Raw genomic sequence first — 26,191 nt, 5'->3', positions numbered from 1 at the left:
AATAAGGACACAAATTTGCAACAAAAAGAATTTCAAGAAGTTACAAAAAAATCCTACAGTTAACTTTCAAATCCGTTTGTCTGCTTCTCAATGCTTCCTCTATGCAGTGAGTAGCAGTCTTTTGTTTAACATGTTGTTGTTGTTGTTCTTGCGGTCTTCAGTCCTGAGACTGGTTTGATGCAGCTCTCCATGCTACTTTATATTGTGCAAGCTTCTTCGTCTCCCAGTACCTACTGCAACCTACATCCTTTTGAATCTGCTTAGTGTATTCATCTCTTGGTCTCCCTCTACGATTTTTACCCTCCACACTGCCCTCCAATATTAAATTGGTGATCCCTTGATGCCTCAGAACATGTCCTACCAACCGATCCCTTCTTCTTGTCAAGTTGTGTCACAATCTCCTCTTCTCTCCAGTTCTATTCAATACCTCCTCATTAGTTATGTGATCTACCCATCTAATCTTCAGCATTCTTCTGTGGCACCACATTTCGAAAGCTTCTATTCTCTTCTTGTCCAAACTATTTATCATCCATGTTTCACTTCCATACATGGCTACACTCCATACAAATACTTTCAGAAATGACTTCCTGACACTTATATCTATACCCGATGTTAACAAATTTCTCTTCTTCAGAAACGCTTTCCTTGCCATTGCCAGTCTACATTTTATATCCTCTCTACTTCAACCATCATCAGTTATTTTGTTCCCCAAATAGCAAAACTCCTTTACTACTTTAAGTGTCTCATTTCCTGAATAAAACATTCTCAGTTTTCCAGCCACGTCAATTCAAATAAAATACTTGAGCTTTCGATGGCCATCTCCACTATCATCGTCAGGAGTTTACTGACTGCCGGGGCTGTTACAGTCTCCCGCTTATGTAGGCATGATGACATCATCAGCAGCCAATCAGATCTATCCAATGTGGCATGCTCGCGTAAGTTGACCCGGGCAGGCGCCACGATTCAAACTGCTGTTCCCACATCGCGCATCTGTCTCTGCTTTCTTTCGATGTCCAACGCTCATCCCCATGCCCTGCGGAGTGTGTATCCCTGGTCCCTGTTGAAATTGTTGTTCGTAAGTGAATCTCGGCCACTTCCTTTATAACGGAGCTCCAAAATGTAGTCGCATGAGCCAACACTTTTGTATTTTTGAGCTGTATTTTATGTCCGTTTTCTAGGAAATGCTCTGCTATGGTCGACTTGTCAAGCTCCCTTTGTTTTATATGGCGCTTGAGCACTTTGAGGAGTAGGCTCTGCAAACTCTGACATTACGGCTATCTTGGTTCATAGAGCCAAGATTATCTCTGATGACGACCACCTACAGTCTGAATTGCAGAACTTAAAAACGTGTTTTTGGCGAAAATGGATACATCAAAAAGAGACATTGCAAACTCTTTCAAGGGCCGCCGATGAAAGACACCTGGTGAATCAGAAGAAGAGGCCAAACGGACTGTATTCCTGCCATACTGTGGAGCAACTAGCAGTAAGTTAGGATGTCTGCTGCAGAAACGTGGGCTAAGACCAGTGTTCCGGCCCACCCCAAAGATATGAGATATGTTGCACCCTGTTAAGGATGACATTGCTCTTCAAGTGTCCGGTGTGTATGGTGTACCCTGTGAATGTGGCAACATGTACATTGGACAGAGAATTTGAATGGTTGTGGAGTGTTGTACTGAGCACAAGCGCCATATAAAACACAGGGATCTTGACAAGTCGGCCATAGCGGAGCATTGCCTAGAAAATGGACATAAAATACAGTTCGAAAATACAAAAGTGTTGGCTCATGCAACTACATATTGGGACTCCACTATAAAGGAAGGGGCTGATATTCGCTTAAACAACAACAATTTCAACAGAGACCAGGGATACACACTCAGCAGGGCATGGGGATGGGCGTTGGACATTAAAAGAAAACAGAGACAGATGCGCGACGTGGGAGCGGCAGTTTCAAACGTGGCGCCTGCCCCTGGCGCCACCTGATATCACCGGTGCTGCTACGGGCAATAGCTCCGCTAGCTACCTGGGTCGACTTACATGCACACTCCACATTGGACCAATCTGATTGGCTGCTGATGATGCCATCATGCCTATATGAGCAGGAGACCGTAATAGCCCTGGCAGTCAGTGAACTCCTGACGACAATGGCGGAGATGGCCATCGAAAGCTCGAGCATTTTATTCGAAGTGACGCGGCTGGAAAACCGAGAAGTTTTATTCATGTGTGCCATTGCGAAAGACTCCGAGGACACATGTCTCATTTCCTAATCCAATTCCCTCAGCACCACCAGACTTAATTCGATTACATTCCATTATCCTTGTTTTGCTTTTGTTGATGTTCATCTTATATCCTCCTTTCAGGACACTGTCATTTCCGTCCAACTGCTCTTCCAAGGCCTTTGCTGTCTTTGGTAGAATTACAATGTCATCGGTGAACCTCAAAGTTTTTATTTCTTCTCCATGGATTTTAATACCTACTCTGAATTTTTCTTTTGTTTCTTTTACTGCTTGCTCAATATACAGATTGAATAACATTGGGGAGAGGCTACAACCCAGTCTCACTCTCTTCCCAACCACTGCTTCCCTTTCATACCCCTCGACTCATATAACTGTCATCTGGTTTCTGTACAAATTGTAAATAGCCTTTCGCTCCCTATATTTTACCCCTGCCACCTTTAGAATTTGGAAGAGAGTATTCCAGTCAACATTGTCAAAAGCTTTCTCTAAGTCTACAAATGCTAGGAACGTAGGTTTGCCTTTCCTTAATCTTTCTTCTAAGATAAGTCATAAGGTCAATATTGCCTCATGTGTTCCAGTATTTCTACGGAATCCAAACTGATCTTCCCCGAGGTCATATTCTACCTGTTTTTCCATTCGTCTGTAAAGAATTTGAGTTAGTATTTTGCAGCTGTGACTTATTAAACTGATAGTTTGGTAATGTTCACATCTGACAACACCTGCTTTCTTTGGGATTGGAATTATTATATTCTTCTTGAAGTCTGAGGGTATTTCGCCTGTCTCATACATCTTGCTCGGCAGATGGTAGAGTTTTGTCAGGACTGGTTCTCCCAAGGCTGTCAGTAGTTCTAATGGAATGTTGTCTAATCTCTTGTTTCAACTCAGGTCTTTCAGTACTCTGTCAAACTCTTCACACAGTATCATATCTCCCATTTCATCTTCATCTACATCCTCTTCCATTTCCATAATATTGTCCTCAAGTACATCGCCATTGTATAGACCCTCTTTATACTCTTCTCACCTTTCTGCTTTCCCTTCTTTGCTTAGTACTGATTTTCCATCTGAGCTCTTGATATTCATACAAATGGTTCTCTTTTCTCCAAAGGTGTGGTGTCACCGCCAGACACCACACTTGCTAGGTGGTAGCTTTAAATCGGCCGCGGTCCATTAGTACATGTCGGACCCGCGTGTCGCCACTGTCAGTAATCGCAGACCGAGCGCCACCACACGGCAGGTCTAGAGAGACGTACTAGGACTCGTCCCAGTTGTACTACGACTTTGCTAGCGACTACACTGACGAAGCCTTTCTCTCATTTGATGAGAGATAGTTAGAATAGCCTTCAGCTAAGTCCAGGGCTACGACCTAGCAAGGCGCGATTAACCATGTCTAGAGAGAGTCTCACTTGTATCATCAAGAATGCTGTATACAAATGATGGATTAAAGTTAAGTATTCCAGGAGCTACGTACTTTTCTTTAAAGCATTCATTACGTATCCTGTTCCAGACCTCACGCCAGTCTGCATTAGATTATAGCGTGCATTTCGGCCTCCTCTAACTACAAGGTGTTGGCACATCTGCCAACACATCAAAAGGTCTCTTTAATTTTCCTGTAGGCAGTATCTATCTTACCCCTAGTGAGATAAGCCTCTACATCCTTATATTTGTCCTCTAACCATCCCAGCTTAGCCATTTTGCACTTCTTGTTGATCTCATTTTTGAGACGTTTGTATTCCTTTTTGCCTGCTTCATTTACTGCATTTTTATATTTTCTCCTTTCATCAATTAAATTCAATATTTCTTCTGTTACCCAAGGATTTCTACTAGCCCTCTTCTTTTTACCTCCTTGATCCTCTGCTGCCTTCACTGTTTGATCCCTCAAAGCTACCCATTCTTCTTCTACTGTATTTCTTTCCCCCATTCCTGTCAGTTGTTCACTTATGCTCTCCCTGAAACTCTGTACAACCTCTGGTTTAGTCAGTTTATCCAGGTCCCATCTCCTTAAAATCCCATCTTTTTGCAATTTCTTCAGTTTTAATCTACAGCTCATAACCAATAGAATGTGGTCATAGTCAACATCTGCCTCTGGAAATGTCTTACAATTTAAAAATTGGTTCCTAAATCTCTGTCTTTCCATTATATAATCTATCTGAAACCTGTCAGTCTCTCCAGGCTTCTTCCATGTATACAACCTTCTTTTATGATTCTTGAACCAAGTGTTAGCTACGATTAAGTTTTGCTCTGTGCAAAATTCTACCAGGTGGCTTCCTCTTTCGTTCCTTACCCGCATTCCATACCCACCTACTATGTTTCCATCTCTTCCTTTTCCTACTATCGAATTCCAGTCACCCATGACTATTAAATTTTCGCCTCCCTTCACTACCTGAATAATTTGTTTTATCTCATCATACATTTCATAAATTTCTTCATTAACTGCAGAGCTAGTTGGCATATAGACTTCTACTACTGTAGTAGGTGTGGGCTTTGTGTATATCTTGGCCACAATAATGCATTCACAATGCTGTTTATAGTAGCTTACTCACACTCCTGTTTTTCTATTCATTATTTCTACTCCTGCATTACCCCTATTTGATTTTGTATTTATAACCCTGTATTCACCTGACCAAAAGTCTTGTTCCTCCTTCCACTGAACTTCACTAATTCCCACTATATTTAACTTTAACCTATCCATTTCCCTTTTTAAATTTTCTAACTTTCCTGCTGATTAAGGGATCTTACATTCCACGCTCCGATCCATAGAATGCCAGTTTTCTTTCTCCTGATAACGACGTCCTCTTGAGTAGTCCCCATTTGGAGATCCAAATGGGGGACTATTTTACCTCTGGAATATTTTACCCAAGAGGACGCCATCATCATTTAATCATATAGTAAAGCTGCATGCCCATGGGGAAAATTACGACTGTACTATCCCCTTGCTTTCAGCTGTTCCCCTTGTTTAACGTACCTAGATGATTTTAGTGCCTGACTGTTAGCTCTCCAACACAGGTAACAAAAACTAGTGTCACTCTCTTTGATCAGTTATGTGTAAACATGGACAAGGGTACATTTTTGATACCGGCTATAGTGACCACCTTTCGCAATTACTAACCATACCTGTAAATCACATTTTGACCTGTGTACAAAATATTATCCATTAAAGGAGTTATAGTCAGAAAAATATTGAACACTTCCAGTATCTAATCAGCAAACAATCTTGGAGAGAAGTATACGATACCTCTATTACCAATGACAAGATGCAAAATTTGTTGCGTATTATCAATCATTACTTTGACACAGCTTTTCCATAAAGGAATGTGATTTCCAGAAGCACAGACATATTCAAAACTGGATCACACAAACATTAGAGTATCTTGTAAAAGGAAGGAGACACTTTTTCTGCACTGAAAAACTGACAGCAGTTCAGAATTTATTAGTTATTTCAAAAAAATACAAGATAGTTTTGAAATGTATCACAAAATAGGCAAAAATTACAGAAAATGGCAAATATATTATGAAGTCATCCAATAAAACTAAGTCCACTTGGAAAGATGTGCAGGATCTTAAGAGGAAGAAGACAACTGGCAAAAATATTGTGATATCACACAATGGTAAGAATGTCACTGACCCTAGGGCAGCTGCAAACAGCTTCAATTCTTATTATGCAAATGTTGCTGGAAAATTAGTGAAGGAAAAATTTGGTAACCCACCTAATACAACACTAAAAGAACTTTCATCTATTGAAATAAATAATGTATCCATGTTCCTCAGTCCAGTAGGCCCAAGACAGCTCCTAAATACCATTAATTCACTGAAGAGTAATTATTTAACAGGTATTGATGATACTCCAGATTATATTATAAAAAATAAAAGCAAGACACATACTGGCTCCCTTATTAGACATATGCAATTCATCCTCATCATGTAGTGTCTTCCCACAACAACTGGAAATGGCAAAAATAATACCCCTGTATAAAAAATGAGATTGGCAATGCATGAGTAACTATAGGCTGTGTCACTACTGTCAGGGTTTTCAAAAATTATTGAAAAAGTGTTCTTTTCACAATTAACTACATTCTTCAACAAGAATAATATTATTTCTGGATGCCAACATGATTCCAGACCACAGAGGTCAACTGAAACAGTCACTTTAAACCTCATAAACTATCTTAAATGCAGTGGACAATTGCAGAAAAATGGCAGGTTTATTCTTGGACCTAAAAAAAAGCTTCTGATGTGACTAATCATTCTGTGCTCCTGAGAAAGCTCGAACAGTATGGTGTAATTAGCAGATTAAATCATATTCGGAATATCACACTTAGGTAACTGAAATTAAGTATATGGGACGAAATGAACTCCAGGTGCGCCTTTCAGAACAATGTGGACTAAGTTATGGTGTTCCATAGGGCTGTTTCTGTTTTTGGTATGCATTAATGATTTCCCACTAAAGATTAGGGATTCTGAACTGGTACTGTTTTCAGATAACACCAATCTAGTGATTGAAGGAAATGAAGAAGAAAATCTTACTGCATCTGCAAAAGATATTACAAAAGAAGTGGCTGAGTGGTTTACCAGAAACAGACTAACAATTAATCCCCCCAAAAAAGTTTTTATGAATTTCCAAACAGATCAAAATAAAAATGCAGCACAACCAGTAATATGTATAGATAACTAAAGTATTAGTACTGTCACAAACTAAATTTCTTGGGATTCATATCCAGGAAAACCTTAAATGGAGCTCTCATATCACATCTCTAAATTCAAAACTAGCAAAAATGAGCTGTGTAGTAAGAATTCTTTGCAACAACACTAGTGCAGAAACAGTGCTGTGTACATTCAGTACTGAAGTACAGTATCATTTCCTGGGGAAATGTACACCAGGGCAAAACAGTTTTCAGGAAACAAAAGGCAATTATAAGAATTATGAAACAAATGAGTAGCAGAAAACCAGGCAAGCCTTTCTTTAAAGATCTGAAGATCTTACTCTTTCCCTGCATTTATGTACTGAAAATAATCATGCATGTCACAAAAGTATACTGAGAAAAGAAAACCTTTTTGCTCAAAACACAAGTGTCCATTATTACAGTACAAGTTCAGAAGTGATGTACATGTTAGTCATTGTAACAACACATTATATCAAATAGATGTATATCATGCAGGAACAAAACTATACAACACCGTACCAAGACACATAAAATCTCTTCCTGAACTACAGAGCTTTAAAAAGTCTGTGACAGCCTACCATCTGAAAAACTGCTACTGTTCAATATCACATTATCTTGTGCAAGAAAAAAATGTAATTCATATCTTTAACTGTAGAAATAAAATTTGAAATCATTAACATTACGGATCCAATTTGTTGTTGTTGTTGTTGTGGTCTTCAGTCCTGAGACTGGTTTGATGCAGCTCTCCATGCTACTCTATCCTGTGCAAGCTTCTTCATCTCCCAGTACCTGCTGCAACCTTCTGAATTTGTTTAGTGCATTCATATCTTGGTCTCCCTCTACGATTTTTACCCTCCACACTGCCCTCCAATATTAAATTGGTGATCCCTTGATGCCTCAGAACATGTCCTACCAACCGATCCCTTTTTCTAGTCAAGTTGTGCCACAAGCTCCTCTTCCCCCCAATTCTATTCAATACCTCCTCATTAGTTATGTGATCAACCCATCTAATCTTCAGCATTCTTCTGTAGCACCACATTTCGAAAGCTTCTATTCTCTTCTTGTCTAAGCTATTTATCGTCCACGTTTCACTTCCATACACGGCTACACTCCATGGCTACACTCCATACAAATACTTTCAGAAACGACTTCCTGACACTTAAATCAATACTCGATGTTAACAAATTTCTCTTCTTAAGAAACGCTTTCCTTGCCATTGCCAGTCTACATTTTATATCCTCTCTACTTCGACCATCATCAGTTAATTTGCTCCCCAAATAGAAAAACTCCTTTACTTTTTTAAGTGTCTCATTTCCTAATCTAATTCCCTCAGCATCACCTGACTTAATTCGACTACATTCCAATATCCTCGTTTTGCTTTTGTTGATGTTCATCTTATACCCTCCTTTCAAGACACTGTCCATTCCATTCAACTGCTCTTCCAAGTCCTTTGCTGTCTCTGACAGAATTACAATGTCATCGGCGAACCTAAAAGTTTTTATTTCTTCTCCATGGATTTTAATACCTACTCCGAACTTTTCTTTTGTTTCCTTTATTGCTTGCTCAATATACAGATTGAATAACATCGGGGAGAGGCTACAACCCTGTCTCACTCCCTTCCCAACCACTGCTTCCCTTTCATACCCCACGACTCTTATAACTGCCATCTGCTTTCTGTACAAATTGTAAATAGCCTTTCACTCTCTGTATTTTATCCCTGCCATCTTCAGAATTTGAAAGAGAGTATTCCAATCAACATTGTCAAAAGCTTTCTCTAAGTCTACAAATGCTAGAAACGTAGGTTTGCCTTTCCTTAATCTTTCTTCTAAGATAATTCGTAGGGTCAGTATTGCCTCACGTGTTCCAACATTTCTACGGAAACCAAACTGATCTTCCCCGAGGTCGGCTTCTATCAGTTTTTCCATTCGTCTGTAAATAATTCGTGTTAGTATTTTGCAGCTGTGACTTATTAAACTGATAGTTCGGTAATTTTCACATCTGTCAACACCTGCTTTCTTTGGGATTGGGATTATTATATTCTTCTTGAAGTCTGAGGGTATTTCACCTGTCTCATACATCTTGCTCACCAGATGGTAGAGTTTTGTCAGGACTGGCTCTACCAAAGTTGTCAGTAGTTCTAATGGAATGTTGTCTACTCCGGGGGCCTTGTTTCGACTCAGGTCTTTCAGTGCTCTGTCAAACTCTTCACGCGATATCATATCTCCCATTTCATCTTCATCTACATCCTCTTCCATTTCCATAATATTGTCCTCAAGTACATCGCCCTTGTATAGGCCCTCTATTTACTCCTTCCACCTTTCTGCTTTCCCTTCTTTGGTTAGAAGTGGGTTTCCATCAAAGCTCTTGATATTCATGCAAGTGGTTCTTCTTTCCCCAAAGGTCTCTTTAATTTTCCTGTAGGCAGTATCTATCTTACCCCTAGTGAGATAAGCCTCTACATCCTTACATTTGTCCTCTAGCCATCCCTGCTTAGCCATTTTGCACTTCCTGTCAATATCATTTTTGAGACGTTTGTATTCCTTTTTGCCTGCTTCATTTACTGCATTTTTATATTTTCTCCTTTCATCAATTAAATTCAATATTTCTTCTGTTACCCAATGGTTTCTACTAGCCCTCGTCTTTTTACCTATTTGATCCTCTGCTGCCTTCACTATTTCATCCCTCAAAGCTACCCATTCTTCTTCTATTGTATTTCTTTCCCCCATTCCTGTCAATTGTTCCCTTATGCTTTCCCTGAATCTCAGTAAAATCTCTGGTTCTTTCCGTTTATCCAGGTCCCATCTCCTTAAATTCCCACCTTTTTGCAGTTTCTTCAGTTTTAATCTACAGTTCATAACGAATAGATTGTGGTCAGAGTCCACATCTGCCCCTGGAAATGTCTTACAATTTAAAACCTGGTTCCTAAATCTCTGTCTTACCATTATATAATCTATTTGATACCTTCTAGTATCTCCAGGGTTCTTCCATGTATACAGCCTTCTTTTATGATTCTTAAACCAAGTATTAGCTATGATTAAGTTATGCTCTGCGCAAAATTCTACCAGGCGGCTTCCTCTTTCATCTCTTAGCCCCAATCCATATTCACCTACTATGTTTCCTTCTCTCCCTTTTCCTACTGAGGAATTCCAGTCACCCATGACTATTAAATTTTCGTCTCCCTTCACTACCTGAATAATTTCTTTTATCTCATCATACATTTCATAAATTTCTTCATTATCTGCAGAGCTAGTTGGCATATAGACTTCTACTACTGTAGTAGGTGTGGGCTTTGTGTATATCTTGGCCACAATAATGCATTCACAATGCTGTTTATAGTAGCTTACTCACACTCCTGTTTTTCTATTCATTATTTCTACTCCTGCATTACCCCTATTTGATTTTGTATTTATAACCCTGTATTCACCTGACCAAAAGTCTTGTTCCTCCTTCCACTGAACTTCACTAATTCCCACTATATTTAACTTTAACCTATCCATTTCCCTTTTTAAATTTTCTAACTTTCCTGCTGATTAAGGGATCTTACATTCCACGCTCCGATCCATAGAATGCCAGTTTTCTTTCTCCTGATAACGACGTCCTCTTGAGTAGTCCCCATTTGGAGATCCAAATGGGGGACTATTTCACCTCTGGAATATTTTACCCAAGAGGACGCCATCATCATTTAATCATACAGTAAAGCTGCATGCCCATGGGGAAAATTACGACTGTACTATCCCCTTGCTTTCAGCTGTTCCCCTTGTTTAACGTACCTAGATGATTTTAGTGCCTGACTGTTAGCTCTCCAACACAGGTAACAAAAACTAGTGTCACTCTCTTTGATCAGTTATGTGTAAACATGGACAAAGGTACATTTTTGATACCGGCTATAGTGACCACCTTTCGCAATTACTAACCATACCTGTAAATCACATTTTGACCTGTGTACAAAATATTATCCATTAAAGGAGTTATAGTCAGAAAAATATTGAACACTTCCAGTATCTAATCAGCAAACAATCTTGGAGAGAAGTATACGATACCTCTATTACCAATGACAAGATGCAAAATTTGTTGCGTATTATCAATCATTACTTTGACACAGCTTTTCCATAAAGGAATGTGATTTCCAGAAGCACAGACATATTCAAAACTGGATCACACAAACATTAGAGTATCTTGTAAAAGGAAGGAGACACTTTTTCTGCACTGAAAAACTGACAGCAGTTCAGAATTTATTAGTTATTTCAAAAAAATACAAGATAGTTTTGAAATGTATCACAAAATAGGCAAAAATTACAGAAAATGGCAAATATATTATGAAGTCATCCAATAAAACTAAGTCCACTTGGAAAGATGTGCAGGATCTTAAGAGGAAGAAGACAACTGGCAAAAATATTGTGATATCACACAATGGTAAGAATGTCACTGACCCTAGGGCAGCTGCAAACAGCTTCAATTCTTATTATGCAAATGTTGCTGGAAAATTAGTGAAGGAAAAATTTGGTAACCCACCTAATACAACACTAAAAGAACTTTCATCTATTGAAATAAATAATGTATCCATGTTCCTCAGTCCAGTAGGCCCAAGACAGCTCCTAAATACCATTAATTCACTGAAGAGTAATTATTTAACAGGTATTGATGATACTCCAGATTATATTATAAAAAATAAAAGCAAGACACATACTGGCTCCCTTATTAGACATATGCAATTCATCCTCATCATGTAGTGTCTTCCCACAACAACTGGAAATGGCAAAAATAATACCCCTGTATAAAAAATGAGATTGGCAATGCATGAGTAACTATAGGCTGTGTCACTACTGTCAGGGTTTTCAAAAATTATTGAAAAAGTGTTCTTTTCACAATTAACTACATTCTTCAACAAGAATAATATTATTTCTGGATGCCAACATGATTCCAGACCACAGAGGTCAACTGAAACAGTCACTTTAAACCTCATAAACTATCTTAAATGCAGTGGACAATTGCAGAAAAATGGCAGGTTTATTCTTGGACCTAAAAAAAAGCTTCTGATGTGACTAATCATTCTGTGCTCCTGAGAAAGCTCGAACAGTATGGTGTAATTAGCAGATTAAATCATATTCGGAATATCACACTTAGGTAACTGAAATTAAGTATATGGGATGAAATGAACTCCAGGTGCGCCTGTCAGAACAATGTGGACTAAGTTATGGTGTTCCATAGGGCTGTTTCTGTTTTTGGTATGCATTAATGATTTCCCACTAAAGATTAGGGATTCTGAACTGGTACTGTTTTCAGATAACACCAATCTAGTGATTGAAGGAAATGAAGAAGAAAATCTTACTGCATCTGCAAAAGATATTACAAAAGAAGTGGCTGAGTGGTTTACCAGAAACAGACTAACAATTAATCCCCCCAAAAAAGTTTTTATGAATTTCCAAACAGATCAAAATAAAAATGCAGCACAACCAGTAATATGTATAGATAACTAAAGTATTAGTACTGTCACAAACTAAATTTCTTGGGATTCATATCCAGGAAAACCTTAAATGGAGCTCTCATATCACATCTCTAAATTCAAAACTAGCAAAAATGAGCTGTGTAGTAAGAATTCTTTGCAACAACACTAGTGCAGAAACAGTGCTGTGTACATTCAGTACTGAAGTACAGTATCATTTCCTGGGGAAATGTACACCAGGGCAAAACAGTTTTCAGGAAACAAAAGGCAATTATAAGAATTATGAAACAAATGAGCAGCAGAAAACCAGGCAAGCCTTTCTTTAAAGATCTGAAGATCTTACTCTTTCCCTGCATTTATGTACTGAAAATAGTCATGCATGTCACAAAAGTATACTGAGAAAAGAAAACCTTTTTGCTCAAAACACAAGTGTCCATTATTACAGTACAAGTTCAGAAGTGATGTACATGTTAGTCATTGTAACAACACATTATATCAAATAGATGTACATCATGCAGGAACAAAACTATACAACACCGTACCTAGACACATAAAATCTCTTCCTGAACTACAGAGCTTTAAAAAGTCTGTGACAGCCTACCATCTGAAAAACTGCTACTGTTCAATATCACATTATCTTGTGCAAGAAAAAAATGTAATTCATATCATTAACTGTAGAAATAAAATTTGAAATCATTAACATTACGGATCCAATTTGTTGTTGTTGTTGTTGTGGTCTTCAGTCCTGAGACTGGTTTGATGCAGCTCTCCATGCTACTCTATCCTGTGCAAGCTTCTTCATCTCCCAGTACCTGCTGCAACCTTCTGAATTTGTTTAGTGCATTCATATCTTGGTCTCCCTCTACGATTTTTACCCTCCACACTGCCCTCCAATATTAAATTGGTGATCCCTTGATGCCTCAGAACATGTCCTACCAACTGATCCCTTCTTCTAGTCAAGTTGTGCCACAAGCTCCTCTTCCCCCCAATTCTATTCAATACCTCCTCATTAGTTATGTGATCAACCCATCTAATCTTCAGCATTCTTCTGTAGCACCACATTTCGAAAGCTTCTATTCTCTTCTTGTCTAAGCTATTTATCGTCCACGTTTCACTTCCATACACGGCTACACTCCATGGCTACACTCCATACAAATACTTTCAGAAACGACTTCCTGACACTTAAATCAATACTCGATGTTAACAAATTTCTCTTCTTAAGAAACGCTTTCCTTGCCATTGCCAGTCTACATTTTATATCCTCTCTACTTCGACCATCATCAGTTAATTTGCTCCCCAAATAGAAAAACTCCTTTACTTTTTTAAGTGTCTCATTTCCTAATCTAATTCCCTCAGCATCACCCGACTTAATTCGACTACATTCCAATATCCTCGTTTTGCTTTTGTTGATGTTCATCTTATACCCTCCTTTCAAGACACTGTCCATTCCATTCAACTGCTCTTCCAAGTCCTTTGCTGTCTCTGACAGAATTACAATGTCATCGGCGAACCTCAAAGTTTTTATTTCTTCTCCATGGATTTTAATACCTACTCCGAACTTTTCTTTTGTTTCCTTTATTGCTTGCTCAATATACAGATTGAATAACATCGGGGAGAGGCTACAACCCTGTCTCACTCCCTTCCCAACCACTGCTTTCCCCACGACTCTTATAACTGCCATCTGCTTTCTGTACAAATTGTAAATAGCCTTTCACTCTCTGTATTTTATCCCTGCCATCTTTAGAATTTGAAAGAGAGTATTCCAATCAACATTGTCAAAAGCTTTCTCTAAGTCTACAAATGCTAGAAACGTAGGTTTGCCTTTCCTTAATCTTTCTTCTAAGATAATTCGTAGGGTCAGTATTGCCTCACGTGTTCCAACATTTCTACGGAAACCAAACTGATCTTCCCCGAGGTCGGCTTCTATCAGTTTTTCCATTCGTCTGTAAATAATTCGTGTTAGTATTTTGCAGCTGTGACTTATTAAACTGATAGTTCGGTAATTTTCACATCTGTCAACACCTGCTTTCTTTGGGATTGGGATTATTATATTCTTCTTGAAGTCTGAGGGTATTTCACCTGTCTCATACATCTTGCTCACCAGATGGTAGAGTTTTGTCAGGACTGGCTCTACCAAAGTTGTCAGTAGTTCTAATGGAATGTTGTCTACTCTGGGGGCCTTGTTTCGACTCAGGTCTTTCAGTGCTCTGTCAAACTCTTCACGCGATATCATATCTCCCATTTCATCTTCATCTACATCCTCTTCCATTTCCATAATATTGTCCTCAAGTACATCGCCCTTGTATAGGCTCTCTATTTACTCCTTCCACCTTTCTGCTTTCCCTTCTTTGGTTAGAACTGGGTTTCCATCAAAGCTCTTGATATTCATGCAAGTGGTTCTCCTTTCCCCAAAGGTCTCTTTAATTTTCCTGTAGGCAGTATCTATCTTACCCCTAGTGAGATAAGCCTCTACATCCTTACATTTGTCCTCTAGCCATCCCTGCTTAGCCATTTTGCACTTCCTGTCAATATCATTTTTGAGACGTTTGTATTCCTTTTTGCCTGCTTCATTTACTGCATTTTTATATTTTCTCCTTTCATCAATTAAATTCAATATTTCTTCTGTTACCCAATGGTTTCTACTAGCCCTCGTCTTTTTACCTATTTGATCCTCTGCTGCCTTCACTATTTCATCCCTCAAAGCTACCCATTCTTCTTCTACTGTATTTCTTTCCCCCATTCCTGTCAATTGTTCCCTTATGCTTTCCCTGAATCTCTGTAAAATCTCTGGTTCTTTCCGTTTATCCAGGTCCCATCTCCTTAAATTCCCACCTTTTTGCAGTTTCTTCAGTTTTAATCTACAGTTCATAACGAATAGATTGTGGTCAGAGTCCACATCTGCCCCTGGAAATGTCTTACAATTTAAAACCTGGTTCCTAAATCTCTGTCTTACCATTATATAATCTATCTGATACCTTCTAGTATCTCCAGGGTTCTTCCATGTATACAGCCTTCTTTTATGATTCTTAAACCAAGTATTAGCTATGATTAAGTTATGCTCTGCGCAAAATTCTACCAGGCGGCTTCCTCTTTCATCTCTTAGCCCCAATCCATATTCACCTACTATGTTTCCTTCTCTCCCTTTTCCTACTGAGGAATTCCAGTCACCCATGACTATTAAATTTTCGTCTCCCTTCACTACCTGAATAATTTCTTTAATCTCATCATACATTTCATAAATTTCTTCATCATCTGCAGAGCTAGTTGGCATATAAACTTGTACTACTGTAGTTGGTGTGGGCTTCATATCTATCTTGGCGACAATAATGCATTCACTATGCTGTTTGTAGTAGCTTACCCGTACACCAATCTTTTTTTCATTATTAAACCTACTCCTGCATTACCCCTATTTGATTTTGTATTTATAACCCTGTACTCACCTGACCAGAAGTCCTGTTCCTCCTGCCACCAAACTTCACTGATTCCCGCTATATCTAACTTTAACCTATCCATTTCCCTTTTTAAATTTTCTAACCTACCTGCCCGATTATGGGATCTGACATTCCACGCTCCGATCCGTAGAACGCCAGTTTTCTTTCTCCTGATAACAACATCCTCTTGAGTAGTCCCCGTCCGGAGATCCAAATGGGGGACTATTTTACCTCCAGAATATTTTACCCAAGGGGACACCATCATCATTAAATCATACCGTAAAGCTGCATGCCCTCGGGAAAAATTACGGCTGTAGTTTCCCCTTGCTTTCAGCCGTTCGCAGTACCAGAAAAGCAAGGCCATTTTGGTTGATGTTACAAGGCCAGATCAGTCAATCATCCAGACTGTTGCCCCTGCAACTACTGAAAAGGCTGCTGCCCCTCTTCAGGAACCACACGTTTGTCTGGCCTCTCAACAGATACCCCTCCGTTGTGGTTGCACCTACGGTACGGCTATCTGTATCGTTGAGGCACGCAAGCCTCCCCACCAACGGCAAGGTCCATGGTTCATGGTCCATGGTTATAAATATTTAAATGATGAATGTTTGATATTTGTAAAACCAATAGCTAAAAAGGTTTTCTGTCCAATATCCTGTGTATGCTATATAGACTGAAAAAGAGATTTGTATGGACAAATAAATAAATAAAATATGACTGTAATACTATCTAATAATGTATAGTCTTGAAATTTACAAGGCTTGTCACTAATAATGTTATTTACTTTTCACTCTGTTTCTGTTTCTCTGAATAGAATTGCAGTGTCCATGGATATATAAACTTAATACCATTTTTACAATGTCTACGAATACATAAATTTTATATAAATATGAATTCAGATGTATTGTAAATGTTATGTAATTGTGACAGGAGCTGTAGTCATGAATATAAAAAACTGAGTTGTCCCAAGTCCTAATGAGTCAGTGCATTAGGATGTAAATAAAACAAAAATGGAAAAAATATTTACTGAAACTTATTTCCTTTATTAGTAAATCTGCAAGCCAATGAATTAAACAAAAAAAGGAAAAGATATATTAAACTTCTATAAAAACTTTCATTGAGTTTTGGGCTATAGGAGCAGAAAACGTGTCATACCAAAAGCTGATGCAGCACATTCAAATCTCATAAAATATTGGGGAAAATTCATTGTCAAAACTAACTGGGCTAGTGTCCAGTTGTAGTTATAAGCTAGCAAAATAACTGATCAGTGTGTGTGTGTAACACAGTGTCAGCTAGTGATGAGCTAAATATCACAGCTTATTTTTGAAATAAATTGCAAATGTAAGTACAAAATTATTTAAATGATAAGAATAAAAAACAAAGTAATCAATATAAAATATTAATAAGTTTTTGGTTGGATTAAGATGTGTGCCCATGCTGAGTCAGAAAAGTAATGAAAATCACAAGTGGGTATTTGAAGGAAAAAATGTCAGAGTAATACATGAAGAAATGTATGCCATAATGTGAGAAATGTATTCATTATATATATATTTTAAAAAAAGAACATGTTGAAAATAATGGAAGAGTAAAGAGAGATGTCCATATTTGGGGATTAATAAGACTCTCCTTTCAGCTTGAATGAAACAGACATTTGTGTACATTCATTTATTCATTTATTTATTTATTTTGTTCCAACATCAACTGATTACAAAAAAAGTTTTTTTTTGTTCCAGTCTTCTGGATAAGTCAGAGCCTTACTTACTAGAATTATGTATTATTGCCTGGCATTATTATCTACACAACTTTTCCTAAATTTAGTTGAGAGAACAATGTGACATACATGTACTATACATAATAACAATTTGCTGTTGCAATACATAGATTAAGGAATTACAGTTTGTGACACAGTCTTCAGATCGGAGATTCAAATATTTTCAGTTTGTGACAGTCTAAGATCTGAGATTAACATATTTTTAGACAGATGGTCTTCCATCATACGAGTGTACTAAATCTAAAAACTCATATATTGAATACACAGGATTGCTTAGGGGCCATAGTTTTAATTTCTTTTTTAATTTTGCCATGAATAATTTGGAGATATTAGGATGCAAGCAACTCAGTAGTTTTATGCCTGCATAGTGAGGGCTTTTCTCATAAAGTGTTGTTCTATGAGAGATGTTGTGGGGTCTCTCTCTACCTCTAGTGTTGTGATTGTGTATTTCTTTACTAGGTATTTTGTTACTGTTTACTGCCGTAATGATTATCTTAAGTACACACATGTTATGAACAATCAGTATTTTAAATTCCTTAAACAAATTTCTGGAGGACACCCTGGCGCATTTCTTTCCCCTTATTCTAAGTGCCTTTTTTTTGTAGGATGAGTACATTTTTCATATTACCTTTACTTCTGGATCCCCATATCTCTATTCTAGATGGGATTCAAATAGTGCAAAATATTTTTGCCTCAGAGTGGTAATGTTATAAAAAGGTGTCAGTTTGAAACTTCCTGGCAGATTAAAACTGTGTGCCGGACCGAGACTCGAACTCGGGACCTTTGCCTTTTGCGGGCAAGTGCTCTACCAACTGAGCTACCCAAGCATGACTCATGCCCCGTCCTCACAGCTTTACTTCTGCCAGTACCTCGTATCCTACCTTCCAAACTTAACAGAAGCTCTCCTGCGAACCTTGCAGAACTAGCACTCCTGAAAGAAAGGATCCTGTGGAGACATGGCTCAGCGACAGCCTGGGGGATGTTTCCAGAATGATATTTTCACTCTGCAGTGGAGTGTGCACTGATATGAAACTTCCTGGCAGATTAAAACTGTGTGCCGGACCGAGACTCGAACTCAGTTGGTAGAGCAGTTGCCCGCGAAAGGCAAAGGTCCTGAGTTCGAGTCTCAGTTTGGCACACAGTTTTAATCTGCCAGGAAGTTTCATATCAGCACATCTCTGCTGCAGAGTGAAAATCTCATTCTGGAAACATTACCCAGGCTGTGGCTAAGCCATGTCTCCACAACATCCTTTCTTTCAGGAGTGCTAGTTCTGCAAGTTTCGCTGGAGAGCTTCTGTTATGTTTGAAAGGTAGGAGACAAGGTACTGGCAGAAGTAAAGCTGTGAGGATGGGGCGTGAGTCATGCTTGGGTAGCTCAGTTGGTAGAGCACTTGCCCGTGAAAGGCAAAGGTCCCGAGCTCGAGTCTCAGTCCGGCACACAGTTTTAATCTTCCCAGAAGTTTCATATCAGCACACACTCCGCTGCAGAATGAAAATCTCTTCAGGTGTCAGTTTTCTTAGTGCGTATATGGTAGTAGATAGCTTTTTGCAAATATCATTTACATGATCAGACCAATTTAACTCTGTATCAAGTGTCAGGACAAGAAATTTGGCCAAGTATTCTTTTTTAATGTATTCATCATCCATTAAAATTTGGTTTTCATGAGTTTTTTGCATCCCAAGATCAAATTCAATATAGACAGATTTACTTGTATTTATTCCCCTTTCTTTGATACTGTTGCTATTTCAGTTGGGTGTACAAGTGATGGATATTAGCTATGTTGCTTCTGTAGCAAGATGCCCTTTCTGTGTCCATAATGTCTATTTAAGCAGGTTGAGAAAATAATCTGTTGTCTTTTCCATTTGTTTTCCTAACTTAATGGTTTGCAAACAAGTATCTGGAGCAAAACAGCAACAACTCAAACATTTTGATAATTGGAGTTGCAGAAACTATAATATCTAAAACCATATGTAGCATTGGTAATGAGTGTGAGGAGCAGTTGTTAATCTCTTGTTTGGCTACTACTCGGCTATGACTAACCTTCCCATCGCATAAAGTACTGTAATGCATTATATGTTGCATTACCCAAGGCAGAGGAAAATTTTTATATCTGAAGGAGAAGTGTAATGTAAATGTACCCACTTTTCTTTAGTTTATAATTTTGGATATAATGGTGACGGTCAGACAAAGATCTTTTCAATATGGTGTTACTCAATTTATATCTGTTTTTAGTGAAGAAATAAGAGTATTGGTGGGTAATGGGAGTAAAACATGAAAAAATATATTTTAGGAAAGGTTATAGTACATCAGTGTACAGTTTTGTCTAAAGAGTGAGCCAAATCCAATCATAGTATTCTTCTTTCAAATACAGAAATATACAGTACTTTGCACTGATTAATGCAGTTGCTTATCTATGAATGTACAGAAAGCAGTGGTATACAGTGTAAATCACTAAGAGTAGCCAATATACAGTGAACTTACTGTCTGCTGATCTCTTCCTGCAAGTGGCTTCCTTGTTGTACTGCAATGGCATATGGCTGTTCAGCAAACATCTCTCCAACCTCAGTCAAGTTGCAGTTTTTGGACACCTCATACCTTATCTGAGCTGCATCATGGATGAATGCGAACTTACCTTCCTCCTGGTCAATGACCTACAACAGAAACATTTAGTGGAACGAGGTACCAGCAATAAAGTTGCAGTATGACAGTTATAGAGCTAACTAAACAATTTCCGAAGAAAAAAATGACATTTTGTGATTGTGCCTAAGATAAAAAAAATGTAAACAAAATTTGTCATAAAATTTCTGCAAGACATGAAATTTGTTGATATAATCATAACATTCGTATGTGGATGTCAGAAACAGAACAATCTAATGCAAGCATTAAATACTACTGCTGAAGCTTTTGAAATGCTAATATGTGAAGGTTTTGTGCAGTTGGTATGTATTGTTTCAAAAATGGTTTCTCCAGTTTTAAAGTAACAAGTCAGTTGGGTAATTCCACAACAGTGTTTATTCATATGTCACTGACCTAATGTATGTGGAAAAGTGCAGTCATTATAATCACATAGCAAAGAATATTTTTAATGTTTTGAGTTCATTCATTCACATAGCATGTTCCATGAATCCCATCACAAAGGAGGTTAGACTGGATTAGATTAGATTAGATTAATACTAGTTCCATGGATCATGAATACTATATTTCGTAATGATGTGGAATGAGTCAAATTTTCCAATACATGACATAATTAAGTTAATTTAACAACATACTTAAGTTAATATAACAACTTTTTCATTTTTTTGTGTTTTTTTATTTATTTTTGTTTTAATTTTTTTTTTTTTTAATTTATATCTAAAAATTCCTCTATGGAGTAGAAGGAGTTGTCATTCAGAAATTCTTTTAATTTCTTCTTAAATACTTGTTGGTTATCTGTCAGACTTTTGATACTATTTGGTAAGTGACCAAAGACTTTAGTGCCAGTATAATTCACCCCTTTCTGTGCCAAAGTTAGATTTAATCTTGAATAGTGAAGATTATCCTTTCTCCTAGTATTGTAGTTATGCACACTGCTATTACTTTTGAATTGGGTTTGGTTGTTAATAACAAATTTCATAAGAGAGTATATATACTGAGAAGCTACTGTGAATATCCCTAGATCCTTAAATAAATGTCTGCAGGATGATCTTGGATGGACTCCAGCTATTATTCTGATTACACACTTTTGTGCAATAAATACTTTATTCCTCAGTGATGAATAACCCCAAAATATGATGCCATATGAAAGCAACAAGTGAAAATAGGCGTAGTAAGCTAATTTACTAAGATGTTTATCACCAAAATTTGCAATGACCCTTATTGCATAAGTAGCTGAACTCAAACGTTTCAGCAGATCATCAATGTGTTTCTTCCAGTTTAATCTCTCATCAATGGACACACCTAAAATTTTTGAATATTCTACCTTAGCTATATGCTTCTGATTAAGGTCTATATTTATTAATGGCATCATACCATTCACTGTACGGAACTGTATGTACTGTGTCTTATCAAAATTCAGTGAGAGTCCGTTTACAAGGAACCACTTAGTCATTTTCTGAAAGACAGTATTGACAATTTCATCAATTAATTCTTGTTTGTCAGGTGTGATTACTATACTTGTATCATCAGCAAAGAGAACTAACTTTGCCTCTTCATGAATATAGAATGGTAAATCATTAATATATATTAAGAACAACAAAGGACCCAAGACTGACCCTTGTGGAACCCCATTCTTGATAGTTCCCCAGTTTGAGGAATGTGCTGATCTTTGCATATTATGAGAACTACTTATTTCAACTTTCTGCACTCTTCCAGTTAGGTACGAATTAAACCATTTGTGCACTGTCCCACTCATGCCACAATACTTGAGCTTGTCTAGCAGAATTTCATGATTTACACAATCAAAAGCCTTTGAGAGATCACAAAAAATCCCAATGGGTGGTGTTCGGTTATTCAGATCATTCAAAATTTGATTAGTGAAAGCATATATGGCATTTTCTGTTGAAAAACCTTTCTGGAAACCAAACTGACATTTTGTTAGTACTTCATTGTTACAGATATGTGAAGCTACTCTTGAATACATCACTTTCTCAAAAATTTTGGATAAAGCTGTTAGAAGGGAGATTGGACGGTAATTGTTGACATCAGATCTATCCCCCTTTTTATGCAAAGGTATAACAATAGCATATTTCAGTCTTTCAGGGAAAATGCCCTGTTCCAGAGAGCTATTACACAGGTGGCTGAGAATCTTACTTATCTGTTGAGAACAAGCTTTTAGTATTTTGCTGGAAATGCCATCAATTCCATGTGAGTTTTTGCTTTTAAGCAAGTTTATTATTTTCCTAATTTCAGAGGGAGAAGTGGGTGAGATTTCAATTGTATCAAATTGCATAGGTATGCAATATCTCTTCCATTAACAGCCTAGCATCTTCTAATGAACACCTGGATCCTACTATATCCACAACATTTAGAAAATGATTATTAAAAATATTTTCAACTTCTGACTTTTTGTTCGTAAAGTTTTCATTCAATTTGATGGTAATACTGTCTTCCTGTGCTCTTGGTTGACCTGTTTCTCTTTTAATAATATTCCAAATTGTTTTAATTTTATTATCAGAGTTGCTGATTTCAGACATGATACACATACTTCTGGATTTTTTAATAACTTTTCTTAATATAACACAGTAGTTTTTATAATGTTTGATAGTTTCTGGGTCACTACTCTTTCTTGCTGTCAGATACATTTCCCTTTTCCGGTTACAAGATATTTTTATACCCTTAGTAAGCCATGGTTTGTTACAAGGTTTCTTATGGGTATATTTAACTATTTTCTTGGGGAAGCAGTTTTCAAATGCATTTACAAAAATGTCATGAAATAAATTATATTTTAAATTGGCATCAGGTTCACGGTACACCTCATCCCAGTCTAACTGCTGTAGGCTTTCCCTGAAATTTGAAATTCTTAAATCGTTGACTGAACGTACTACTTTGGAGGACTGTTTAGTATTGCTGAATGGAGCTATGTCATATATTGTAACTAGCTGTGCACCATGATCAGAAAGACCATTCTCAACAGGCTGAGCATTTATCTGGTTAAACTTATCTTGGTCTATAAAGAAGTTATCTATCAGTGAGCTGCTATCCTTTACCACCCGAGTAGGAAAATCAATAACGGGTGTCAAATTGAAAGAACCGAGTAATACTTCAAGATCATTTTTCCTATTACCCTCTTTCAGAGAATCTTCATTGAAGTCCCCACAAATAATAATTTGCTTCCCACTGTCTGACAGATAGCACAACAAGGAGTCCAAATTTTTCAGAAATAGATGAAAATTTCCTGATCGGGACCTATATACAGTTACAATTATAAATGTGCCTTTATTTAATTTAAGCTCACAGGTACATTCTTCTATATGTTTCTCTACACAAAACTTTTTTGTTTCTATACTTTTTGCACAATGATAACGTTTGACATATATGGCAACTCCTCCTTTCTCCATATTTTCTCTCATTACATGTGCAGAGAGCTTATATCCACTTACATTTACCTTATCCATATCAGTAACAATGTGATGCTCAGACAGGCATAGTATATCTATTTTATCCTCAGCATCTAAATCTTCTAAACAAACCAGAAGCTCATCTATTTTATTCTTTAAACTCCCAATATTTTGATGAAATATACTTACATTATTTTTAATTATACTTTTATGAGAACCTTTCCTTATTCTAACATTTGCAGTACTCTCCTGTCTGAGTTTCTCATTGTGCTTAGGCCTAGTTGCTATACCAGTGGTCACATGGTGTTCAGAGAGGCAGATTATGTCAACTGGGTTGGGTGGCTTTAATTCATCAATGCAATTACCTAGGACTGAGATACAGCTTGGTGGAGATAAAATTTCTGGTGATTGGTGAAAATTTATAATTGACAGCTGTGATTGGTGATCCAATGTGCTAGAATTGTGCTGTTTAATTTCTTTCGGGGACATGGATTCTCAAGTCGTACGTTAACTATCAGAAGATGCCACTGCAGACAGCTATGACAAATTATGACTAATGCTGATCTGTTGGCATTGATAATTATATGAATTGTGGTTCTTCTAGGTTACCAAGCAACTACTCTGATAAATGCCATTGTTACACTTCTTATATGTTTCAGCTGGTGTTTCTTTTTAATGCAAGGTTTTTATGTGACTACATGGGACACTATCAACTGCCTATTTACTGTCACAGTCAAAACCTGTTTAGTACAAACATTATAGTTACAGGAAATGTACATCCCCAATTTTAATATTCTGTACAGAACAAAATAGCGCCCCTTAATTCGCCTTTAAACAACTGGAGATTTTCAATTTACTGCCTGATCTCTATGTGTACCTACATTCTGAACCTTATGCAGGGTCTATAAAAAAATTCGTTTTATTTCTGTTACCGTGGTTGTGAATTGTAGTAACTTTTCCTTTGTGACAGGGTATAAAGAATGGGTTATGAATATATGAATGAATATTAGGAAATGAACATGGTTTATCATCAGCTAATTGAGAAACTGTGAATATTAATTAATACAATTAAAGGATTATTAAAGTTGTTTTTAATATGCAGATATCATTTGTCACCTCATTGTTTCTCTTTTGTCATGATGGTGTGAATGACTCTTCCTTCCTTATACTACTAAATCCAGGTTTCTTGCATTGTACTGTATCTTCATTGAGCTTATTAGGCATCTGTTGTATACAATGCACAAAAGATATTTGAAAACTTAGTATATGATTTTGGAAAAGTTTTTCATTCTGTGCCTTGTCTTTTTCTTCCAAGAACTTAATTTTGAAATTATTTTTCTTTTTGTATTCTGGCAAAACTTGTTTTGATTGTTTCTGTTTTTGTGTGTGGCATGTACATATCTTTTTTTACTTGTGAGTAGTATTTCAGTACTTAATTCACAATACTGATAAGGATATAGCCAAAATATAAAACACTTTATGAAAAAACTTGATGGGATTCACGATTCCTTCACATTAAGATGTAGCGTAAATTTTTATGTTATTACATTTGGTGACAAGCACAAATACTAACACAAGCATACATCCATTTAGTCAGGTAATAAGTACTCTACAAGAATACAAATGGTTATAAAAATACTGATGATTTAGTATTAAGTGGCAGCTACTATTAAGTTTTTTTCTGTTGATTAAGTTTCCTATTTACTATCACTAATTTAAGTCTGTCAGAAGAGTATTAATGAGAAACAGTTCACTCTTTTATTAGTATGTAAAACTGTTAACAATGAATGCCTTACTGTGTTCTCAATAGCACTGGCATTTTAAAAAATATTATGGCTTTGAAAAAAAAGGTGAAATGTTTCTAGTTACATTATTTTTCTCCAGTTCATTTGTGCAAAAAATTTGTTTGTTAATACATCTGTCACTGCAGACCTCTACTCTGTATACTCATGTATGTAGTTAGATCTTGTTATATCTATCCACATATTCTAAGACTGAAAGCTCATTTTATTAAGAAATTTATTTCTGAGACTTAATATACACTCTCCAGTAATAATTGCATTCTAGAATGAATCCTTCATTCTGGTACAGAATGTGCACTGTTTTGATAATTCTTGAGAAATAAAGCAGCAACGATTGGTTGTGACTTGTGCATGGATATCTCAGTAGGTGCATTGCCCAAAACAGGCAGAGGTCTGGTTTGCATGCAGTTTAGACTAGCAGTAAGTTCCAACAATATCCTCTATTATTAGATGGTATACCTTTTGGAAGCCAACAGATGCATTGGGTACTGGCCCTGCCTGTTCAATAGCTTGAAGGATATGCCCATACTGCTCCTTGATGGGGTAGTCCCATACCCTGTACCTAGACTGGTCACTTGAACTGTTCAGTGTGATGTCTTTCCAAACACTGTAAAGACGAAATAAGTTCACATTTTTGGTGAGTTGTGTAAATGATACACTATCTTACAGGAAAAGTGAAGCAGCCAGAAGACATGGTTCTGAAGTCAATGCAACTTTGTACACATACTCACCATTGGTGGCTATGTAAATATAACAAGAAAACAATTAATAAAAGTTTTCCATTTTCCTGACAGAGATCAAGCAAATAGTAGAAATGAC

At 37.1% G+C, this 26,191-nt stretch overlaps 1 protein-coding gene and 1 non-coding gene across 2 annotated transcripts in view; both read right to left on the bottom strand.

The window, feature by feature from the left end:
• Nucleotides 1-26,191, bottom strand: part of LOC126094110 (ionotropic receptor 25a) — a 216,765-nt gene that overhangs the window by 8,792 nt on the left and 181,782 nt on the right. Inside the window, exons 14-15 of the mRNA XM_049908770.1 lie at nucleotides 25,832-25,979; nucleotides 20,017-20,186 (exon numbers count right to left, since the gene is read on the bottom strand). Coding sequence (XP_049764727.1) covers nucleotides 20,017-20,186; nucleotides 25,832-25,979 — 318 coding nt within the window. The remainder of the gene's footprint in view (nucleotides 1-20,016; nucleotides 20,187-25,831; nucleotides 25,980-26,191) is intronic.
• Trnal-caa (transfer RNA leucine (anticodon CAA)) lies at nucleotides 18,288-18,362 on the bottom strand. The gene has a single exon. It is a non-coding gene; the product is annotated as a tRNA-Leu (tRNA).

The sequence above is a fragment of the Schistocerca cancellata genome, chromosome 1 (genome assembly GCF_023864275.1).
Source record: "Schistocerca cancellata isolate TAMUIC-IGC-003103 chromosome 1, iqSchCanc2.1, whole genome shotgun sequence".
Lineage (NCBI taxonomy): Eukaryota > Metazoa > Arthropoda > Insecta > Orthoptera > Acrididae > Schistocerca > Schistocerca cancellata.
Note: the sequence above shows the minus strand (reverse complement) of the source record. Positions and strands in the feature narration are given on the sequence as shown.